The 17,300-nt window shown below is 47.7% G+C and overlaps 1 protein-coding gene across 1 annotated transcript in view; it reads right to left on the bottom strand.

Moving 5' to 3' along the window:
* CATSPERD (catsper channel auxiliary subunit delta) overlaps positions 1-17,300 on the bottom strand; it is a 59,674-nt gene that overhangs the window by 38,579 nt on the left and 3,795 nt on the right. The window contains exons 3-7 of the mRNA XM_015122579.3: positions 16,147-16,223; positions 12,851-12,923; positions 9,218-9,332; positions 6,345-6,412; positions 3,356-3,469 (exon numbers count right to left, since the gene is read on the bottom strand). Of these exons, the coding sequence (XP_014978065.3) occupies positions 3,356-3,469; positions 6,345-6,412; positions 9,218-9,332; positions 12,851-12,923; positions 16,147-16,223 (447 nt within the window). The remainder of the gene's footprint in view (positions 1-3,355; positions 3,470-6,344; positions 6,413-9,217; positions 9,333-12,850; positions 12,924-16,146; positions 16,224-17,300) is intronic.

Raw genomic sequence — 17,300 nt, 5'->3', positions numbered from 1 at the left:
GTCTCACTATGTTCCCCACGGTGGTCTTGAACTCCTGAGCTCAAGTGATCCTCCTTCCTCGGCCTCCCAAAGTGCTGGGATTACAGGTGTGAGTCACTGTATCCAGCCATCAATATACATAATTGATAGCAATAGGGGTTGACTCTTGTCGTGGCTATAGCAATGCTGAGCTCAACTATTCTCTGAGATAACCTCTCCTCTTGAAATGTCCATGATAGGCCGGGCGCGGTGGCTCAAGCCTGTAATCCCAGCACTTTGGGAGGCTGAGACGGGCGGATCACGAGTTCAGGAGATCGAGACCATCCTGGCTAACACGGTGAAACCCCGTCTCTACTAAAATACAAAAAAAATTAGCCGGGCGAGGTGGCGGGCGCCTGTACTCCCAGCTACTCGGGAGGCTGAGGCAGGAGAATGGCGTAAACCCGGGAGGCGGAGCTTGCAGTGAGCTGAGATCCGGCCACTGCACTCCAGCCTGGGCAACAGAGCTAGACTCCATCTCAAAAAAAAAAAAAAAAAAAAAAAAAGAAATGTCCATGATAAAAACAACTTCACCACCACACGCACAAGCATACATGCAGGCGCACACACCGGTACACACAAACATACATGCACGCACACACACGTACACACATACACGTACGCACACACACGTACACACATGTACACACACACAAAGGCTATTTTAGTAATAATTGGGGATTTTAGTGATGCTAGGTGCTCTTTTTTGTGTTGTTTGTTCTTTTTTCTTTTTTTCTTGAGACAGAGTTTCACTCTGTCACCCAGGCTGGAGTGCAGTGGCATGATCTGAGCTCACTGCAACCTTCACCTCCTAAGTCCAAGTGATTCTCCTGCCTTAGCCTCCCAAGTAGCTGGAGGATTTTTTTTTTTTTTGTATTTTCAGTAGAGATGGGGTTTCACCATGTTGGCCAGGCTGGTCTTGAACTCCTGACCTCAAGTGATCTGCCCCCCTCAGCTTCCCAAAGTGCTGGGATTACAGGCTGAGCCACCTCGCCTGGACAGCGGTCATTTGATTTGAAGGTCACCTGATTTCAATGTGACCGCATCCTAGCTTAACTGATTACATTTGCAAAGACCCTACCTCTAAGTCAGTTTACTGCGATGGTTGGAATGACGGTGTCCCCTCCAAAATTCATGCTGAAATCCCCAATGTATTATAAACAGGCGTGGTCTTTGGGATGAGCATCCTTATAAAAGAGCTCTGGGTTGAAGGCAGCATAGTTTGTTGGTTCTTCTGCCTTCTGCTGTGTGAGGATGTGGCTTTTGCCCCTCCAGAGGACCCCCCAGCATAGGCGCCATCTTGGGAGCAGAGTGCAGCCCTCACCAGACAGCAACCCTGCTGGCACCTTGATCTTGGACTTCCCAACCTCCACAACCATGACAAATAAACTTCTGTTCTTTATAAATTACTCGGTCTCAGACATTTTGTTACAGCAGCAAAAATGCCAAAGACAGTTAAATTCTGCAGTTCCAGGTTGACATAAATTTTGGGGACACTGGTTCAACCCACTACAGTTTTCTCATCTGTAAAGTGAGCATGGTGAGGAACTTGATGGCACGAGTCTTCAGGTGGGCATGTGGATGTGTCATAAATTAATATGTTGCCTTTACTAGGGCACTAGCTTTTTTTTTTTTTTTTTAAAGACAGGTCTCACTCTGTCATACAGGCTGGAGTGCAATGGCGCTATCTCGGGTCACTGCAACCTCCACATCCCAGGCTCAAACAATCCTCCTGCCTCAACCTCCCAAGTAACTGGGACTACAGGTATGCACCACCTTGCCCGGCTAATTTTTGTATTTTTGGTAGAGACAAGGTTTCACTATGTTGCCCAGGCTGGTATTTAACCTGGGCAACATAGTGCCCAACATAGTGTCCTGGACTCAAGCAATCCACCCTCTTCAGCCTCCCAAAGTGCTGGGATTATAGGTGTGAGCCACCGTACCCCTACCCAGCGGGGCACTAGAGTTTTGTTTTGTTTTGTTTGTTTTTTGGGGGTTTTTTGTTTTGTTTTGTTTTGTTTTGTTTTGAGACGGAGTCTCGCTCTGTTGCCCAGGTTGGAATGCAGTGGCATGATCTTGGCTCACTGCAACCTCTGCCTCCCAGGTTCAAGCAATTCTCCTGCCTCAGCCTCCTGAGTAGCTGGGATTACAGGTGCCCGCCACCAAGCCCGGCTAGATTTTATTTTATTTCATTTCATTTCATTTTATATTTTACTTTTTTGAGATAGTGTTTAGCTCTTGTTGCCCAGGCCGGAGTGCAATGGTGCAGTCTCAGCTCACTGCAGCCTCCGCCTCCCGGATTCAAGCAATTCTCGTGCCTCAGCCTCCTGAGTAGCGGGGATTATAGGCATGCGCCGTCACACCTGGCCAATTTTGTATTTTTAGTATTTTTGTATTTTTAGTAGGAGGGGTTTCTCCATGTTGGTCAGGCGGGTCTTGAATTCCCAACCTCAAATGGTCCACCCACCTCGGCCTCCCGAAGTGCTCGGATTACATGTGTGAGGCACAGCACCTGGCCTGTCACTAGCTTTTTATAAGCACTACATAAACGGCATAAATGGTGCCATGATTTTGCCTGACCTAAAACTTTTTGTCTCCTTTCTAACTTCCTAGGCTCCTGAGCTGACTCCATTGACCTGGAATTTTCCCTAACCCAAGGCTGGAGAGCAGTGGTGTGATCATAGACACTGCAGCCTCAATCTCCCAGACTCCAGTGACCCTCCCACCTCAGCCTTCCAAGTAGCTAGGACTAAAACATGCCACCACACCTGGCTAATTTTTTTTTTTTTTTTTGAGACAGAGTCTCGCTCTGTCGCCCAGGCTGGAGTGCAGTGGCACGATCTCAGCTCACTGCAAGCTCCACCTCCCGGGTTCACATCATTCTCCTGCCTCAGCCTCCCGAGTAGCTGGGACTACAGGTGCCCGCCACCACGCCTGGCTAATTTTTTATGCATTTTTAGTAGACATGGGGTTTCACCGTGTTAGCCAGGATGGTCTTGATCTCCCGACCTCGTGATCCGCCCGCCTTGGCCTCCCAAAGTGCTGGGATTATAGACGTGAGCCACCGCGCCCAGCCTAATTTTTAAATATTTTTAATTTTTATTTTTGTAGAGATGGGGTCTTGCCATGTTGCCCAGGCTGGTCTCAGACTCCTGGGCTCAAGCTATCCTCCCGCCTCAGCCTTCCAAAGTGCTGGGATTACAGGCATGAGCCATCACCCCTGGCCCAGCTGGACTCTTAAAAGAGGAAAAAACCCTCGTGCACCCATTGACAGCAGTTACTACAATCACAAGGTACATATATTTTTATTTTCACATTCTTACCAAATTTAACATACCTGTCTGTCATAGTGATACTTCCAAAAACTGAATCCCCCAGTGTTAGAATAATATATATAAGTCTGGGATATCTGATCTCCACGGAAATATGCAAAAACCAAATTACTGACATCCTATTAAAAAAAAAAAGAATGAATGAATGAAAGAAAGATGCCAACAAGTAACGTTCCTGAACATTTATCCCAGAGAAATGAAAACTCACATCCGCACAAAAACCTGGATGTCTGGATGTGGCTATTTGTTGGGGCTGTTTCTGAGAGCCAAAAAGTGGATACACAACAGGCACGGTGGCTCACGCCTGTCATCCCAGCCCTTTGGGAGGCCGAGGCAGGTAGATCACTTGAGGCCAGGAGTTCCAGACCAGCTTGGCCAACATAATGAAACCCCATCTCTCCTAAGAAATACCAAAGTTAGGCCGGGCATGGTGGTTCACACTTGTAATCCCAGCACTCTGTGAGGCCGAGGTGGGTGGATAACTTGACGCCAGGAGTTCAAGACCAACCTGACCAACATAATGCAATCCCATCTCTTTTTTTTTTTTTTTTTTTTTTTGAGACGGAGTCTCGCTCTGTCACCCAGGCTGGAGTACAGTGGTGTGATCTCGGCTCACTGCAAACTCCGCCTCCCAGGTTCACGCCATTCTCCTGCCTCAGCCTCCTGAGTAGCTGGCACTACAGGTGCCTGCCACTGCACCAGGCTAATTTTTTGTATTTTTAGTAAAGACAGGGTTTCACCGTGGTCTCGATCTCCTGACCTCGTGATCCGCCCGTCTTGGCCCCCCAAAGTGCTGGGATTACAGGCGTGAGCCACCGTGCCTGGCCAACCCCATCTCTTGTAAAAAAACCAAAAAACAAAAAAACAAAGTTAGGCCAGGCATGGTAGCTCACGTCTGTAATCCCAGCACTTTGGGAGCCCAAGGTGGACCAGGAGCTCGAGAGTTCGAGACCAGACTGACCAATTAAAAATACAAAATTAGCGGGGCATGGTGGTGCATGCCTATAACCCCAGCTACTCAGGAGGCTGAGGCAGGAGAATCCCTTGAATCCAGGAGGTGGAGGTTACGGTAAGCCAAGATCGTGCCATTGCACTCCAGCCTGGGCAACAAGAGGGAAACTCTGTTTCAAAAGAAAAAAAAATTAGCCAGGCCTAGTGGTGTGTGCCTGTAACTCCGGCTACTTGGGAGACTGAGGTGGGAGAATACCTTGAGCCCAGGAGTTCGAGACTGCAGTGAGCTATAATTGCAACACTGCACTCCAGCCTGGGGACAGAGCAAGACCTTGTCTCAAAAAAAAAAAAAAAAAAAAGTAGGGCCAGGCATGGTGACTCAGGCTTGTAATCCCAGCACTTTGGGAGGCTGAGGCAGGTGGATCACTTGAGGCCAGGAGTTCGAGACCAGCCTGGCCAACATGGTGAAACTCCATCTCTACTAAAAATTAGCCGGGCGTGGTGGTGTGTACCTGTCTGTACTCCCAGCTACCCAGGAGGCTGAGCCAGGGGGATCACTGAAACCTGGGAGGCAGAGGTTGCAATGAGCTGAGATTGCACCACTGCACTCTACCCTGGGTGACAGTCATAGACTGTTTATGTTATTAGTAAGGCTTCCAGGCAACAGTAGGCTATTAGTAATTAAGTTTGTTTTTTGGTTTATTTTTGTTTTGAGACAAGTTCTGGCTCTATCGCCCCAGCTGAGTGCAGTGGCATGATCTCAGCTCACTATAACATGTGCCTCCTGGGCTCAAGCCATCCTCCCATCTCAGCTACCCGAGTAACTGGGACTATAGGTGCACACGACCACACCTAGCTATTTTTTTCTTTTTCTTTCTTTTTTTTTTTTTTTTATATTTTGAATAGAGACAAGGTCTCACCACGTTGCCCATGCTAGCCTCGAATTTGTGAGCTGGGATTACAGGTGCCTGCCACCACACCTGGCTAATTTTTTTGTATTTTTAGTAGAGATGGGGTTTCACTATGTTGGCCAGGCTGGTCTTGAACTACTGACCTTGTGATCTGCCTGCCTCAGCCTCCCAAAGTGCTGGGATTACAGGCGTGAGCCACCGCACCTGGCCAGTAATTAAGTTTTGGGGAAGTCGAAAGTTACCTGTGGATTTTCAACAGTGTGGGGTGGACCTCTGACCTCTACATTGTTCAAAGGTCAACTATAGATGGATGTATTTACTGTGTGTCAGCCAGTGGATCTGAAAACATCCCCAAAACCTTTTCCATCTCCCAGCCGTGCTCTGAGCCCATAGGAAATGACACTGACCAAGTTCTTGAGACCCAGTCTCAAGCCTTACACTGTCCTTATTTCTTTTTCTTTTTCTTTCTTTCTTTCTTTCTTTTTTTTGAGACAGAGTTTCACTCTTGTCACCCAGGCTGGAGTGCAATGGTGCAATCTCGGCTCACTGCAGCCTCCGCCTCCCAGGCTCAAGTGATTCTCCTGCCTCAGCCTCCCGAGTAGCTGGGATTATAGGCACACGCCACCCTGCCCGGCTAATTTTTTGTATTTTTAGTAGAGACGGGGTTTTGCCATGTTGGCCAGGCTGGTTTCAAACTCCTGGCCTCAGGTGATCCACCCACCTTGACCTCCCAAAGTGCTAGGATTACTACAGGCACGAGCCACCGTGCCCACGTCTTTTTTTTTTTTTTTTTCGACAGAGTCTCGCTTGTTGCCCAGGCTGAAGTGCAGTAGCATAATCATGGCTCACTGCAGCCTCGATCTCCTGGGCTCAAGCAACCCTCCTGCCGTAGCTGGGACTGCAGGCACATGTCACCACACCAGGCTAATTATTTTATTTTTTGTAGAGATGGGGTTTCACTATGTTGCCCAGGCTGGTCTCAAACTCCTGGGCTTCAGCAATCCTCTTGCCCCGGCCTCCCAAAGTGCTGGGATTACAGGTGTGAGCCACCACGCCCAGCCTTTATTTCTACTCATGATTATTTGTGTTCAGAGGGGAGCAAAAAAATGAACAATTATACACTTATACTTACCACACAAAACAAACTTCCAGTATAACAACAATTATCACCAGAAACATGTGTAACTGGGTGTTTTATACCTGAAAAGAAAATATAATTTTGAAATGTTTATGATTTCCCTGAAGTTTGGAGAAAAGTTTATTTACTTATTTATTTGAGACAAAGTCTCCCTCTGTGGTCCAGGCTGTAGTGCAGTGGTGGCTCACTGCCACCTCCACCTCCCCAGGTTCAAACAATTCTCCTGCCTCAACCTCCTGAGCTGGAATTACAGGTGCCCACCACCACGCCTGGCTAATTTTTGCATTTTTAGTAGAGACGGGGTTTCGCCATGTTGGCCAGGCTGGTCTCAAACTCCTGACTTTGAGTGATCCACCCGCCTCGGCCTCCCAAAGTACTGGGATTACAGGCATAAGACACCGCATCCAGCCTGGAGAAAAGTTCAGAACAGGGTTTCTCAACCTCAACACTACTGAAATTTGGGAACAGATGGTTCTCGCTTGTAAGGAGTTTCATATGCATTGTAGCATCTATATATCTACCCACTTAATGCTACCCACTTAATGCCAGTAGCACCTTCCTCTAGTCTTGACGCCAAAAACGTCATTGCCAAGTGTCCTCTGGGAGACAGAACTGTCCCCAGTTGGCCGGACTCGGTGGTTCACACGTATAATCCTAGCACTTTGGGAGGCAGAGGTAGGTGGATCTCCTGAGGTCGGGAGTTCAAGACCAGTCTGGCCAACATGGAGAAACCCCGTCTCTATTAAAAATACAAAATTAGGCCAGGTGCGGGGGCTCACGCCTGTAATCCCAGCACTTTGGGAGGCCGAGGCAGGCAGATCACGAGGTCAGGAGATCGAGACCATCCTGGCTAACACAGTGAAACTAAAATACAAAAATTAGCCGGGCGTGGTGGCGGGCACCTATAGTCCTAGTTACTTGGGAGGCTGAGGCAGGAGAATGGCGTGAACCCGGGAGGCGGAGTTTGCAGTGAGCTGAGATCATGCCACTGCACTCCATCCAGTCTGGGCTACACAGCGAGACTTCATCTCAAAAAAAAAAAAAACAATAAAACACAAATTAGCCAGGCACAGTGGCTCACGCCAATTATCCTGGCACTTTGGGAGGCCAAGGCGAGGGGATCATGAGGTCAGTAGATCGAGATCATCCTGGCCAACATGGTGGAACCCGATCTCTACTAAAAACATACAAAAATTAGCTGACGTGGTGGCACGTGCCCGTAGTCCCATCTACTAGGGAGGCTGAGGCAGGAGGATCGCTTGAACCCGGAAGGTGAAAGTTGCAGTGAACTGAGATTGTGCCACTGCACTCCAGCCTAGCGACAGAGCGAGACTCTGTCAAAAAAAAAAAAAAAAGGCCGGGCGCGGTGGCTCAAGCCTGTAATCCTAGCACTTTGGGAGGCCGAGGTGGGCGGATCACAAGGTCAGGAGATCGAGACCACAGTGAAACCCCGTCTCTACTAAAAAAAATACAAAAATTAGCCGGGCGCGGTGGCGGGCGCCTGTAGTCCCAGCTACTCAGGAGGCTGAGGCAGGAGAATGGCGGGAACCCGGGAGGCGGAGCTTGCAGTGAGCCGAGATCGCGCCACTGCACTCCAGCCTGGGCAACAGCGTGAGACTCCGTCTAATAAAAAAAAAAAAAAAATTGGCCGGACGTGATGGCACATGCCTGTAATCCCAGCTACTCGGGAGAGGGGGTGAGGCAGGAGAATCGCTTGAACCCGGGAGGCGGAGGTTGTGATGAGCCGAGATTGATCGATCGCACTCCAGCCTGGGCAACAACAGTGAAACTCTGTCTCAAAACAAACAAACAAACAAACAAAAAGTTAGCCAGGCATGGTGGTGGGTGCCTGTGACCTCAGCTACTCAGGAAGCTGAGGCAGGAGAATCGCTTGAACTCAGGAGGCGGAGGTTTCAGTGAGCCGAGACTGGGTCACTGTACTCCAGCCCGGGGGACCGAGTGAGACTCCATCTCCAAAAAAAGAAAAAGAAAAAGAAATTTTTTTGTAAAGATGGCATTCTGCTCTGTTGCCTAGGGTGGACTTGAACTCCTGGGCTCAAGCGATCCTCTTCTTTTCTAAAGCTAATATTTGCCTCATTTTCACTTTTCACATCTTCTTTCCTCCCGCATCAGGGTCCTCGTCTTTCTCCCTCTTCACAAAGCTCACCTTCTCTACCGTCCCCTACCCCTCATGTGAAGGGTGTGCGAGGGACAATGCTCATCACCCAGCTTGGTTACCAGACATCTACTGGTCATCCTCAGCTTTCCCTGGCCCTCCCACACCAATCCATCACCAAGAGCCGCTGATGTCTCTCGAATTTTTTTTTTTTTTAGACAGAGTCTCACTCTGTCATCCAGGCTGGATGGAGTGCAGTGGCCCATTCTCAGCTCACTGCAACCTCCACCTCCTTGGCTCAAGGGATCTTCCTGCCTCGGCCTCCAGAGGAAGCTGGGATTACAGGCACACACCACCATGCCCAGCTAATTTTTGTATTTTTAGTAGAGACCGGGTTTCGCCATGTTGGTCGAGCTGGTCTTGAACTCCTGACCTCAACGATCCGCCTGCCGCAGACTCCCAAATTACTGGGATCACAGGCGTGAGCTACCACACCTGGCCAATGCCTCTTGTTGGTTTCAATCAGTCCAAGCACCTTTTGTGGCTTATGACTACAATGCACGATGGGAACACTAGCTTCCCAGTCTATGGATGGGGCCCCAGGCCAATTTTTATTTTGATTGGAAAGGACAAAGTTATGTCCTGAGGCTGACATCCGAGTAGGAGCATCACTTATACTTCCAACACTAATACCCTCTTGTCTCATGTTGGCTACACTCAAACAAAATTTAAAAATACAAAATGTACATACCTAAAGACAAGTTCCAAGAATTGCTTTCATAATCATAAGTATAGACTTTATGATTCACTACTAACAGCAACAATGAACCAGTAAAATGTGCTGATGTCACTTCTGGAACGCCGACCTGAAAGTTATCATATGAATGATATCAATGAGACCATCTTTTCAAACACTGATTCAGAAATCCAGACTTCTAGACATGCATTGAAAAAAAAAAAAAATTTATGGACAGGCGCGGTGGCTCCTGCGTGTAATCCCAGCACTCTGGGAGGCCAAGGCAGGTAGATCACCTGAGGTAAGGAGTTCGAGACCAGCCTAGCCAACAGAGTGAAACCCTGTCTCCACTAAAAATACAAAAATTAGGCAGGTGTGGCATCAGGTGCCTGTAATCCTAGCTACTCGAGAGGCTAAGGCAGGAGAATCGCTTGATCCCAAGAGGCAGAGGTTGCAGTGAGCCGAGATCGGCTCACTCCAGCCTGGTGACAAGAGCAAAACTCCGAGAAAGAAAGAAAGAGAGAAAGAGAGAAAGAGAGAGAGAGAGAGAGAGAAAGAGAGAGAGAAAGAGAGACAGAGAGAAAGAGAGAAAGAGAGAGAGAAGAAAGAAGGAGGCGAGGTGCGGTGGCTCACCCCTGTAATCCCAGCATTTTGGGAGGCCAAAGCAGGTGAATCAGCAGAGGTCAGGATTTCAAGACCAGCCTGGCCAACATGGTAAAACCCTGTCTTCGCTAAAAATACAAAAATTAGCTGAGTATGGTGGCAGGTGCCTGTAGTCCCAGCTACTCGGGAGGCTGAGGCAGGAGAATCGCTTGATCCCGGGAGGCGGAGGTTGCAGTGAGCCGAGATCACACCATTGCACTACAGCTTGGGCAACAAGAGCGAAACTCCATCTTGAAAACAAAAAGAAAAAGAAAGAAAAGAAAAAAACATTTATGGCCGGGCGTGGTAGTTCACGCCTGTAATCTCAACACTTTGGGAAGCCAAGGCAGGCGGATCACTCAAGGTTGAGTTCAATACCAGCCAGCCAACATAACAAAACCCCGTCTCTACTAAAAATACAAAAAAATTAGCCAGGTGTGGTGGTACATGCCTGTAATCCCAGCTACTCGGGAGGCTGAGGCATGAGAATCGCTTGAACCTAGGAGGCAGAGGTGGCAGTGAGCCGAGATCGCACCACTGCACTCCGGCCTGGGTGACAGAGGCTTGGTCTCAAAAAGCAAAAACAAAACAAAACAAAAACAACACAAAAAAACCACACCATTTTCCATCCTGGCTGACATGGTGAAACCCCGTCTCTACTAAAAATACAAAAAGTTAGCCGGGTGAAACCCCGTCTCTACTGAAAATACAAAAAGTGGTGGCAGTACCTGTAGTCCCAGCTGCTCGGGAGGCTGAGGCAGGAGAATGGCGTGAACCCAGGAGGTGGAGGTTGCAGTGAGCTGAGATCGCGCCACTGCACTCCAGCCTGGGCCACAGAGCGAGACTCCATCTCAAACAAAACAAAACAAAAACACCACTTATGCCAGCAATGGTTGGTTGGTTCTCAGATACTGGGAACTGTGTATCTTGGGGCCAGCTAGAACCCAGTTGAAGCTGGTCTTGGATGCCCTCAGATGCCTCAATTCATTCCATCTCCTCTTCCTTTATAAAAATCTTCCCTGAAGCTGGGCGTGGTGGCTCATGCCTGTAATCCTAGCACCCTGGGAGAACAAGGCAGATCACCTGAGGTCAGGAGTTTGAGACCAGCCTGGCCAACATAGTGAAACTCCGTCTCTACTAAAAAATACAAAAATTAGCCGGCCGTGGTGGCTAATTTTTGGGGTAATTCCAGCTACTCGGGAGGCTGAGGCAGGAGAATTGCTTGAACCCAGGAGACAGAGGTTGCAATGAGCTGAGATCGCGCCACTGCACTCCAGCTTGGGTGACAGAGGGAGACTCCATCTCAGAAAACAAAAACCACAAAATCAAACAAACACACAAACAAAACAAAACCTTCTTGGAGGACAAAGCCTAAAGTATAAATGATGAATGACTAGCGTTAACTGTTAAGTGTTGCTTTTAGGAGAAATATTGGTATGTCGATAATTGACAAACCTTTATTTTTATTTATTTATTTTGAGACAGAGTCTCGCTCTGCCACTCAAGCTGGAGTGCAGTGACACAATCATAGCTCACTGCAACCTCCAGCTCCTGGCTCAAGCAATCTTCCCAACTCAACCTCCTGAGTTGCAGGAACAGCAGACATGCACCACCACACCAGCATACCCGGCCAATTTTTAAAAATTTCTTATAGACTTGGAGTTTCGTCATGTTGCCCTGGCTAGTCTTAAACTCCTGGGCTCAAGCAATCTGCCCACCTCAGCCTCTCAAAGTGCTGGGGTTACAGGCTTGAACCACCACGTCCAGCCCAAAACTTTATTTAGCATAGGTGTCGATGGTATAATTTCTCAAACATTCACTAAGGGTGTGGTTTTCCTGCTTTGATTTAGGACAATTTGGGGGGCTCTTATTTTTTTTCCGTAGAGACACAGGTCTCCTTATGTTGCCCAAGCTGGTCTTGAACTCCTGGACTCAAATGATCCTCCTGTCTTGGCCAATCAATGTATGGGGATTACAGGCATGAGCCACTGTGCCTGACTGAGGGAAGTCTTGAAATTACTGCATGTAAAGTAAGATACCATCCCACCTATCTATTTTTTATTTATTTATTTTATTATTGTTATTTTTTAAGACAGAGTCTCCCTCTGTCGCTCAGGCTGGAATGCAGTGTCTCAATCTCGGGCCACTACAACCTCCACCTCCTGGGTTTGAGCGATTCTCCTGCCTCAGCCTCCCGAGTAGCTGGGACTACAGGCCCGTGCCACCATGCCCAGCTAATTTTTGTATTTTTAGTAGAGACGGGGTTTCACCATGCTGGCCAGGATGGTCTCAATCTCTTGACCTCGTGATCTGCCCGCCTCAGCCTCTCAAAGTGCTGGGATTACGGGCATGAGCCACTGTACCTGACCAAGGGAAGTCTTGAAATTACTGCCTGTAAAGTAAGATACCATCCCACCTATCTATTTATAATATCACCAATGTAAGGAAGACCACCTACATCGACTCTTTTTTCTTTTCCAGGAATAAAAAGTCTATTTTGGTAGTAGAGGCAGAATAAAACCAGCCCTTCTTTTTTTTTTTTTTTTTTTTTTTTTTTGAGACAAGAATTTCACTGTCTTTGCCCAGGCTGGAGTGCAATGGCGCGATCTCGGCTCACCGCAACCTCCGCCTGCCCAGTTCAAGCGATTCTCCTGCCTCAGCCTCCCGAGTAGCTGGGATTACAGGCATGTGCCACCACCCCGGCTAATTTTGTATTTTTAGTAGAGACGGCGTTTCTCCATGTTGGTCAGGCTGGTCTTGAACTCCCGACCTCAGGTGATCCACCTGCCTCGGCCTCCCAAAGTGCTGGGATTACAGGCGTGAGCCACCGCGCCCGGCAACCAGCCCTCTTTAGGCTTAGAAATTGCCCTTAACGTCTTTAAGAGGAACATTGTAAAATAAACCTCTAAACTAACAAGAACAGACTACTCTGATATTTCTGATCTGTATTTTCCCCTGAGTATTACTTATACTAGCATCCTTCAGATCGTTCCGTAAAATAACTACCTGCATTGATGTAGGGATGGTAAATGGAAGGAGACTAGTCTCAAAGTTATCTGTTGTGAAAAAAAGTTGTTTTCTGAAATAAATAATGAATGAGTTAAATTAGGATAATGTCATGCAAGGAAAGAAAAAAGACAATAGAAGTACTCTAAAATGTTTCCACTCAAACAACATTTGTATTGTAACCAGGAGTCATTTAGATATAATTTGCTTATTTTGCATAAATAAACCTCTGTTGTCCAGGTATTTGACTTCTAGAAATAATAGAAATAATAGTTTAAATGTGTGAACACATCAAACATAAAACTATATAAAATGTACATTGAGTGACAGGATGGACTTCGGTTTTATAATTTATATGGCTCTAATTCCACTAAAGTAAATAGTTTTAGATCAGGAATGTATATATAAGAAAGAAACAATTTGTTCCTTCATATAGGAAACTTTTAAATAGGAAAACATCCATGAACATGGTATATCATTTCATTATCCAGATCTCTTCCCCCAACTCCCCAATAAATTTTATGGTTTTCAACAGATAAGAATTACTGAGTTGGCCAGGTGCGGTGGCTCATGCCTGTAATCCTAGCACTTTGGAAGCCAAGGCAGGCAGATCATCTGAGGTTAGAAGAGTTCAAGATCAGCCTGGCCAACATGCTGAAACCCCATCTCTACTAAAAACACACACAAAAATTAGCCAGGTGTGGTGGCGCACACCTGTAATCCCAGCTACTCAGGAGGCTGAGGCAGGAGAATTGCTTGAACCTGGGAGGCAGGGGTTGCAGTGAGCCAAGATCATGCCACTGCACTCTGGCCTGGGCGACAAGAGCAAAACCCTGTCTCAAAAAAAAAAAAAAAGAAAAATTACTGAGTTAATTCCTATTCCTTTTAAAGTCTTTGTTGCCCTCATGAATGGTATTTTTCATAATAGCCTTTAAAAAAAAAAAAAGAGAGGCCAGGCCCGGTGGCTCAAGCCTGTAATCCCAGCACTTTGGGAGGCCAAGACAGGCGGATCACGAAGTCAGGAGATCAAGACCATCCTGGCTAACACGGTGAAACCCCGTCTCTACTAAAAAAATACAAAAAACTAGCCGGGCAAGGTGGCGGGCGTCTGTAGTCCCAGCTACTCAGGTGGCTGAGGCAGGAGAATGGCGTGAACCCAGGAGGCGGAGCTTGCAGTGAGCTGAGATCCGACCACTGCACTCCAGCCTGGGTGACAGAGTGAGACTCCGTCTCAAAAAAAAAAAAAAAAAAAAGAGAGAAAGAGAGAGAGAGAGAGAGAGGCATGGCTGGGTGCGGTGGCTCATGCCTGTAATTCCAGCACTTTGGGAGGCCCAGGTGGGTGGATCACCTGAGGTCAGGAGTTTGAGACCAACCTGGCCAGCATGGTAAAAACCCTGTCTTTACTAAAAATACAAAAATTAGCCGGGCGTGGTGGTACACACCTGTAGTCCCAGCTACTTAGGAGGCTGAGGCAGGAGAATCGCTGGAAACCAGGAGGTGGAGGTTGCAGTGAGCCGACATTGCGCTACTGCACTGCAGCCTGGGCAACAAAACAAGATTCTATCTCGGGGAAAAAAAAAAAAAAAAGAAAGAAAGAGAGAGAGAGAGAGAGATGGGTCTTACTATGTTATCCAGGCTGGTTTTGAACTCGTGGGCTCAAGGAATCCTCCTGCCTCAGCCTCCCAGCCATAATTACGTTTTATTATTGTAATTATAAAATTATATATATAATTATATTTATATACATAATCATATGATTTGTAAAAGAGCCGCTGATGACAGAGACGGTCTCTGTCCTCCAGACGGGATACAATGGTGTGTTCATGGCTTACTGCACCCTCGAACTCCTGTGCTCAAGTCAACCTTCTACCTCGGCCTCCCAAGTAGCTGGGACTACAGGTGCACACTGCCAACCCCAGATAATTTTCTTTTTCTTTCTTTTTTTTTTTTTTTTGAGACAGAGTCTCACTCTGTCGCCAGGCTGGAGCGCAGTGGTGCAAACTCAGCTCACTGCAACCTCCACCTCCCAGGTTCAAGTGATTCTCCTGCCTCAGCCTCTCAAGTAGCTGGGACTATGGGCGGGTGCCACCACGCCCAGCTAATTTTTGTATTTTTAGTAGAGAAGATGTTTCACCATATTGGTCGGGCTGGTCTCGATCTCTTGACCTCGTGATCCCCGCACTTTGGCCTCCCAAAGTCGTGGGATTACAGAGGTGAGCCACCGTGCCCAGCCCACCCCAGCTAATTTTCTGTATTTATTTATTTCTTTTTTTTTGGTAGACACTGGGATCTTGCTATATTCCCAGGATGGTCTTGAATCCCTAGCTTCCAGCGATCCTCCAGTGATCCTCCTGCCTTGGCCTCCCAAAGTGCTGGTACTATAGGCATGAGTCACTGCACCTGGCCTCCGGTCCCCTTTTTGATGCTGCCAGACTGATGTCTTGAATACAAACAGGAGTCATGCAGCCCCACATCCTCCACTGCCCTCAGGGTGAGGGTGAGCATCTTGGCATGGTGGACATACCTGGTTTCCTAACCTGCTACCCTTACGAACTCACGTGCATGCTGGGCATGGTGTTTTCATTCCTTTGAATGCTCTGCTCTAAGCCCATACACATCTGGCTGCTCCCACAATCCCAGTGAACTCCTATTCATCCTTCAAAACCCAGTTTTGTCATCGACTCCCCAGTGGAAATTTCCTAGGCATTTTTTCCTGAGGCATCCTAACAGTGCTTATACCAAGCATCTTTGACAGGTGGTACCACACTATACTGCAGTTCTTTTATTTCCTGGCCGATCTCTTCATCTCCCTTCCTCCAATTCCAGCCCCTGACTATGGACTCCCTACAGGCCAGCACCTAGCAACACATGGCAGAGCCGTCTTCTGTAATGTTTGTTGAATGAATTAATGAGGACAAATCTAAAGATTTAATTTAAGACCGGGCGCGGTGGCTCAAGCCTGTAATCCCAGCACTTTGGGAGGCCGAGACGGGCAGATCACGAGGTCAGGAGATCGAGACCATCCTGGCTAACACGGTGAAATCCCGTCTCTACTAAAAATAGAAAAAATTAGCCAGGCGCAGGGGCGGGCGCCTGTAGTCCCAACTACTCGGGAGGCTGAGGCAGGAGAATGGCGTGAACCCGGGAGGCGGAGCTTGCAGTGAGCTGAGATCTGGCCACTGCACTCCAGCCTGGGTGACAGAGCGAGACTCCGCCTCAAAAAAAAAAAAAAAAAAAAAAAAAAAAAAAAGATTTAATTTAAAAGGAAGGTAACGGTACATAAAATTGCCGCTTACCCTAGATACAGTGCTATATTTTTCTTGCAAGGATGTTTAATCAAGCGTGTTGTTGTAGATCGAAAATACAAGCGGTCCTAGAGAGATAATCACAAAATCTTAATAATATCAATAACCATAAATGGCTGGTAGAAATAATTTTTAATACACACCATTATCAACATAAAGGGTGAAATCTGAATTAGGTAGGTGGATTGTACCAATGTCATTTTCCTGCTTTGACCTTGTACTATGATCATGTCAGATGTGACTGCTGGGGGAAGCTGGCGGAAGGGTTTGGGACTTCCCTGTACTGTTTTTGCAACTTGCTGCAAATATGTAATTATGTCCAAATAAACAGTTTTTTTAAATTCACAGGGTGGGCCAGGTGCGGTGGCTCATATCTGTAATCCCAATACTTTGGGAGGCTGAGGTAGGAGGATTCCTTGAGGCCAGGAGTTTGAGACCAGCCTGAGCAGCTTAACAAGACCACATCTCTGGCCGGGCGCGGTGGCTCACGCCTGTAATCCCAGCAGTTTGGGAGGCCGAGACGGGCGGATCACGAGGTCAGGAGATCGAGACCATCCTGGCTAACACGGTGAAACCCCGTCTCTACTAAAAATTACAAAAAACTAGCCGGGCGAGGTGGCGGGCACCTGTAGTCCCAGTTACTCGGGAGGCTGAGGCAGGAGAATGGCGTAAACCCGGGAGGCGGAGCTTGCAGTGAGCTGAGATCGCACCACTGCCCTCCAGCCCGGGCGACAGAGCCAGACTCCATCTCAAAAAAAAAAAAAAAAAAAAAACAAGACCACATCTCTATAAAAAATATAAAAATTGGCCGGGCGCGGTGGCTCAAGCCTGTAATCCCAGCACTTTGGGAGGCCGAGACGGGTGGATCACGAGGTCAGGAGATCGAGACCATCCTGGTGAATACCGTGAAACCCCGTCTCTACTAAAAAATACAAAAAACTAGCCGGGCAAGGTGGCGGGCGCCTGTAGTCCCAGCTACTCGGGAGGCTGAGGCAGGAGAATGGCGTAAACCTGGGAGGCGGAGCTTGCAGTGAGCTGAGATCCGGCCACTGCACTCCAGCCCGGGCTACAGAGCGAGACTCCGCCTCAAAAAAAAAATATATATATATATAAAAATTAGCTGGGCATGGTAGTGCATGCCTGTA

Source organism: Macaca mulatta, chromosome 19 (genome assembly GCF_049350105.2).
Source record: "Macaca mulatta isolate MMU2019108-1 chromosome 19, T2T-MMU8v2.0, whole genome shotgun sequence".
NCBI lineage: Eukaryota > Metazoa > Chordata > Mammalia > Primates > Cercopithecidae > Macaca > Macaca mulatta.
This window is presented reverse-complemented; position numbering and strand designations above follow the sequence as displayed.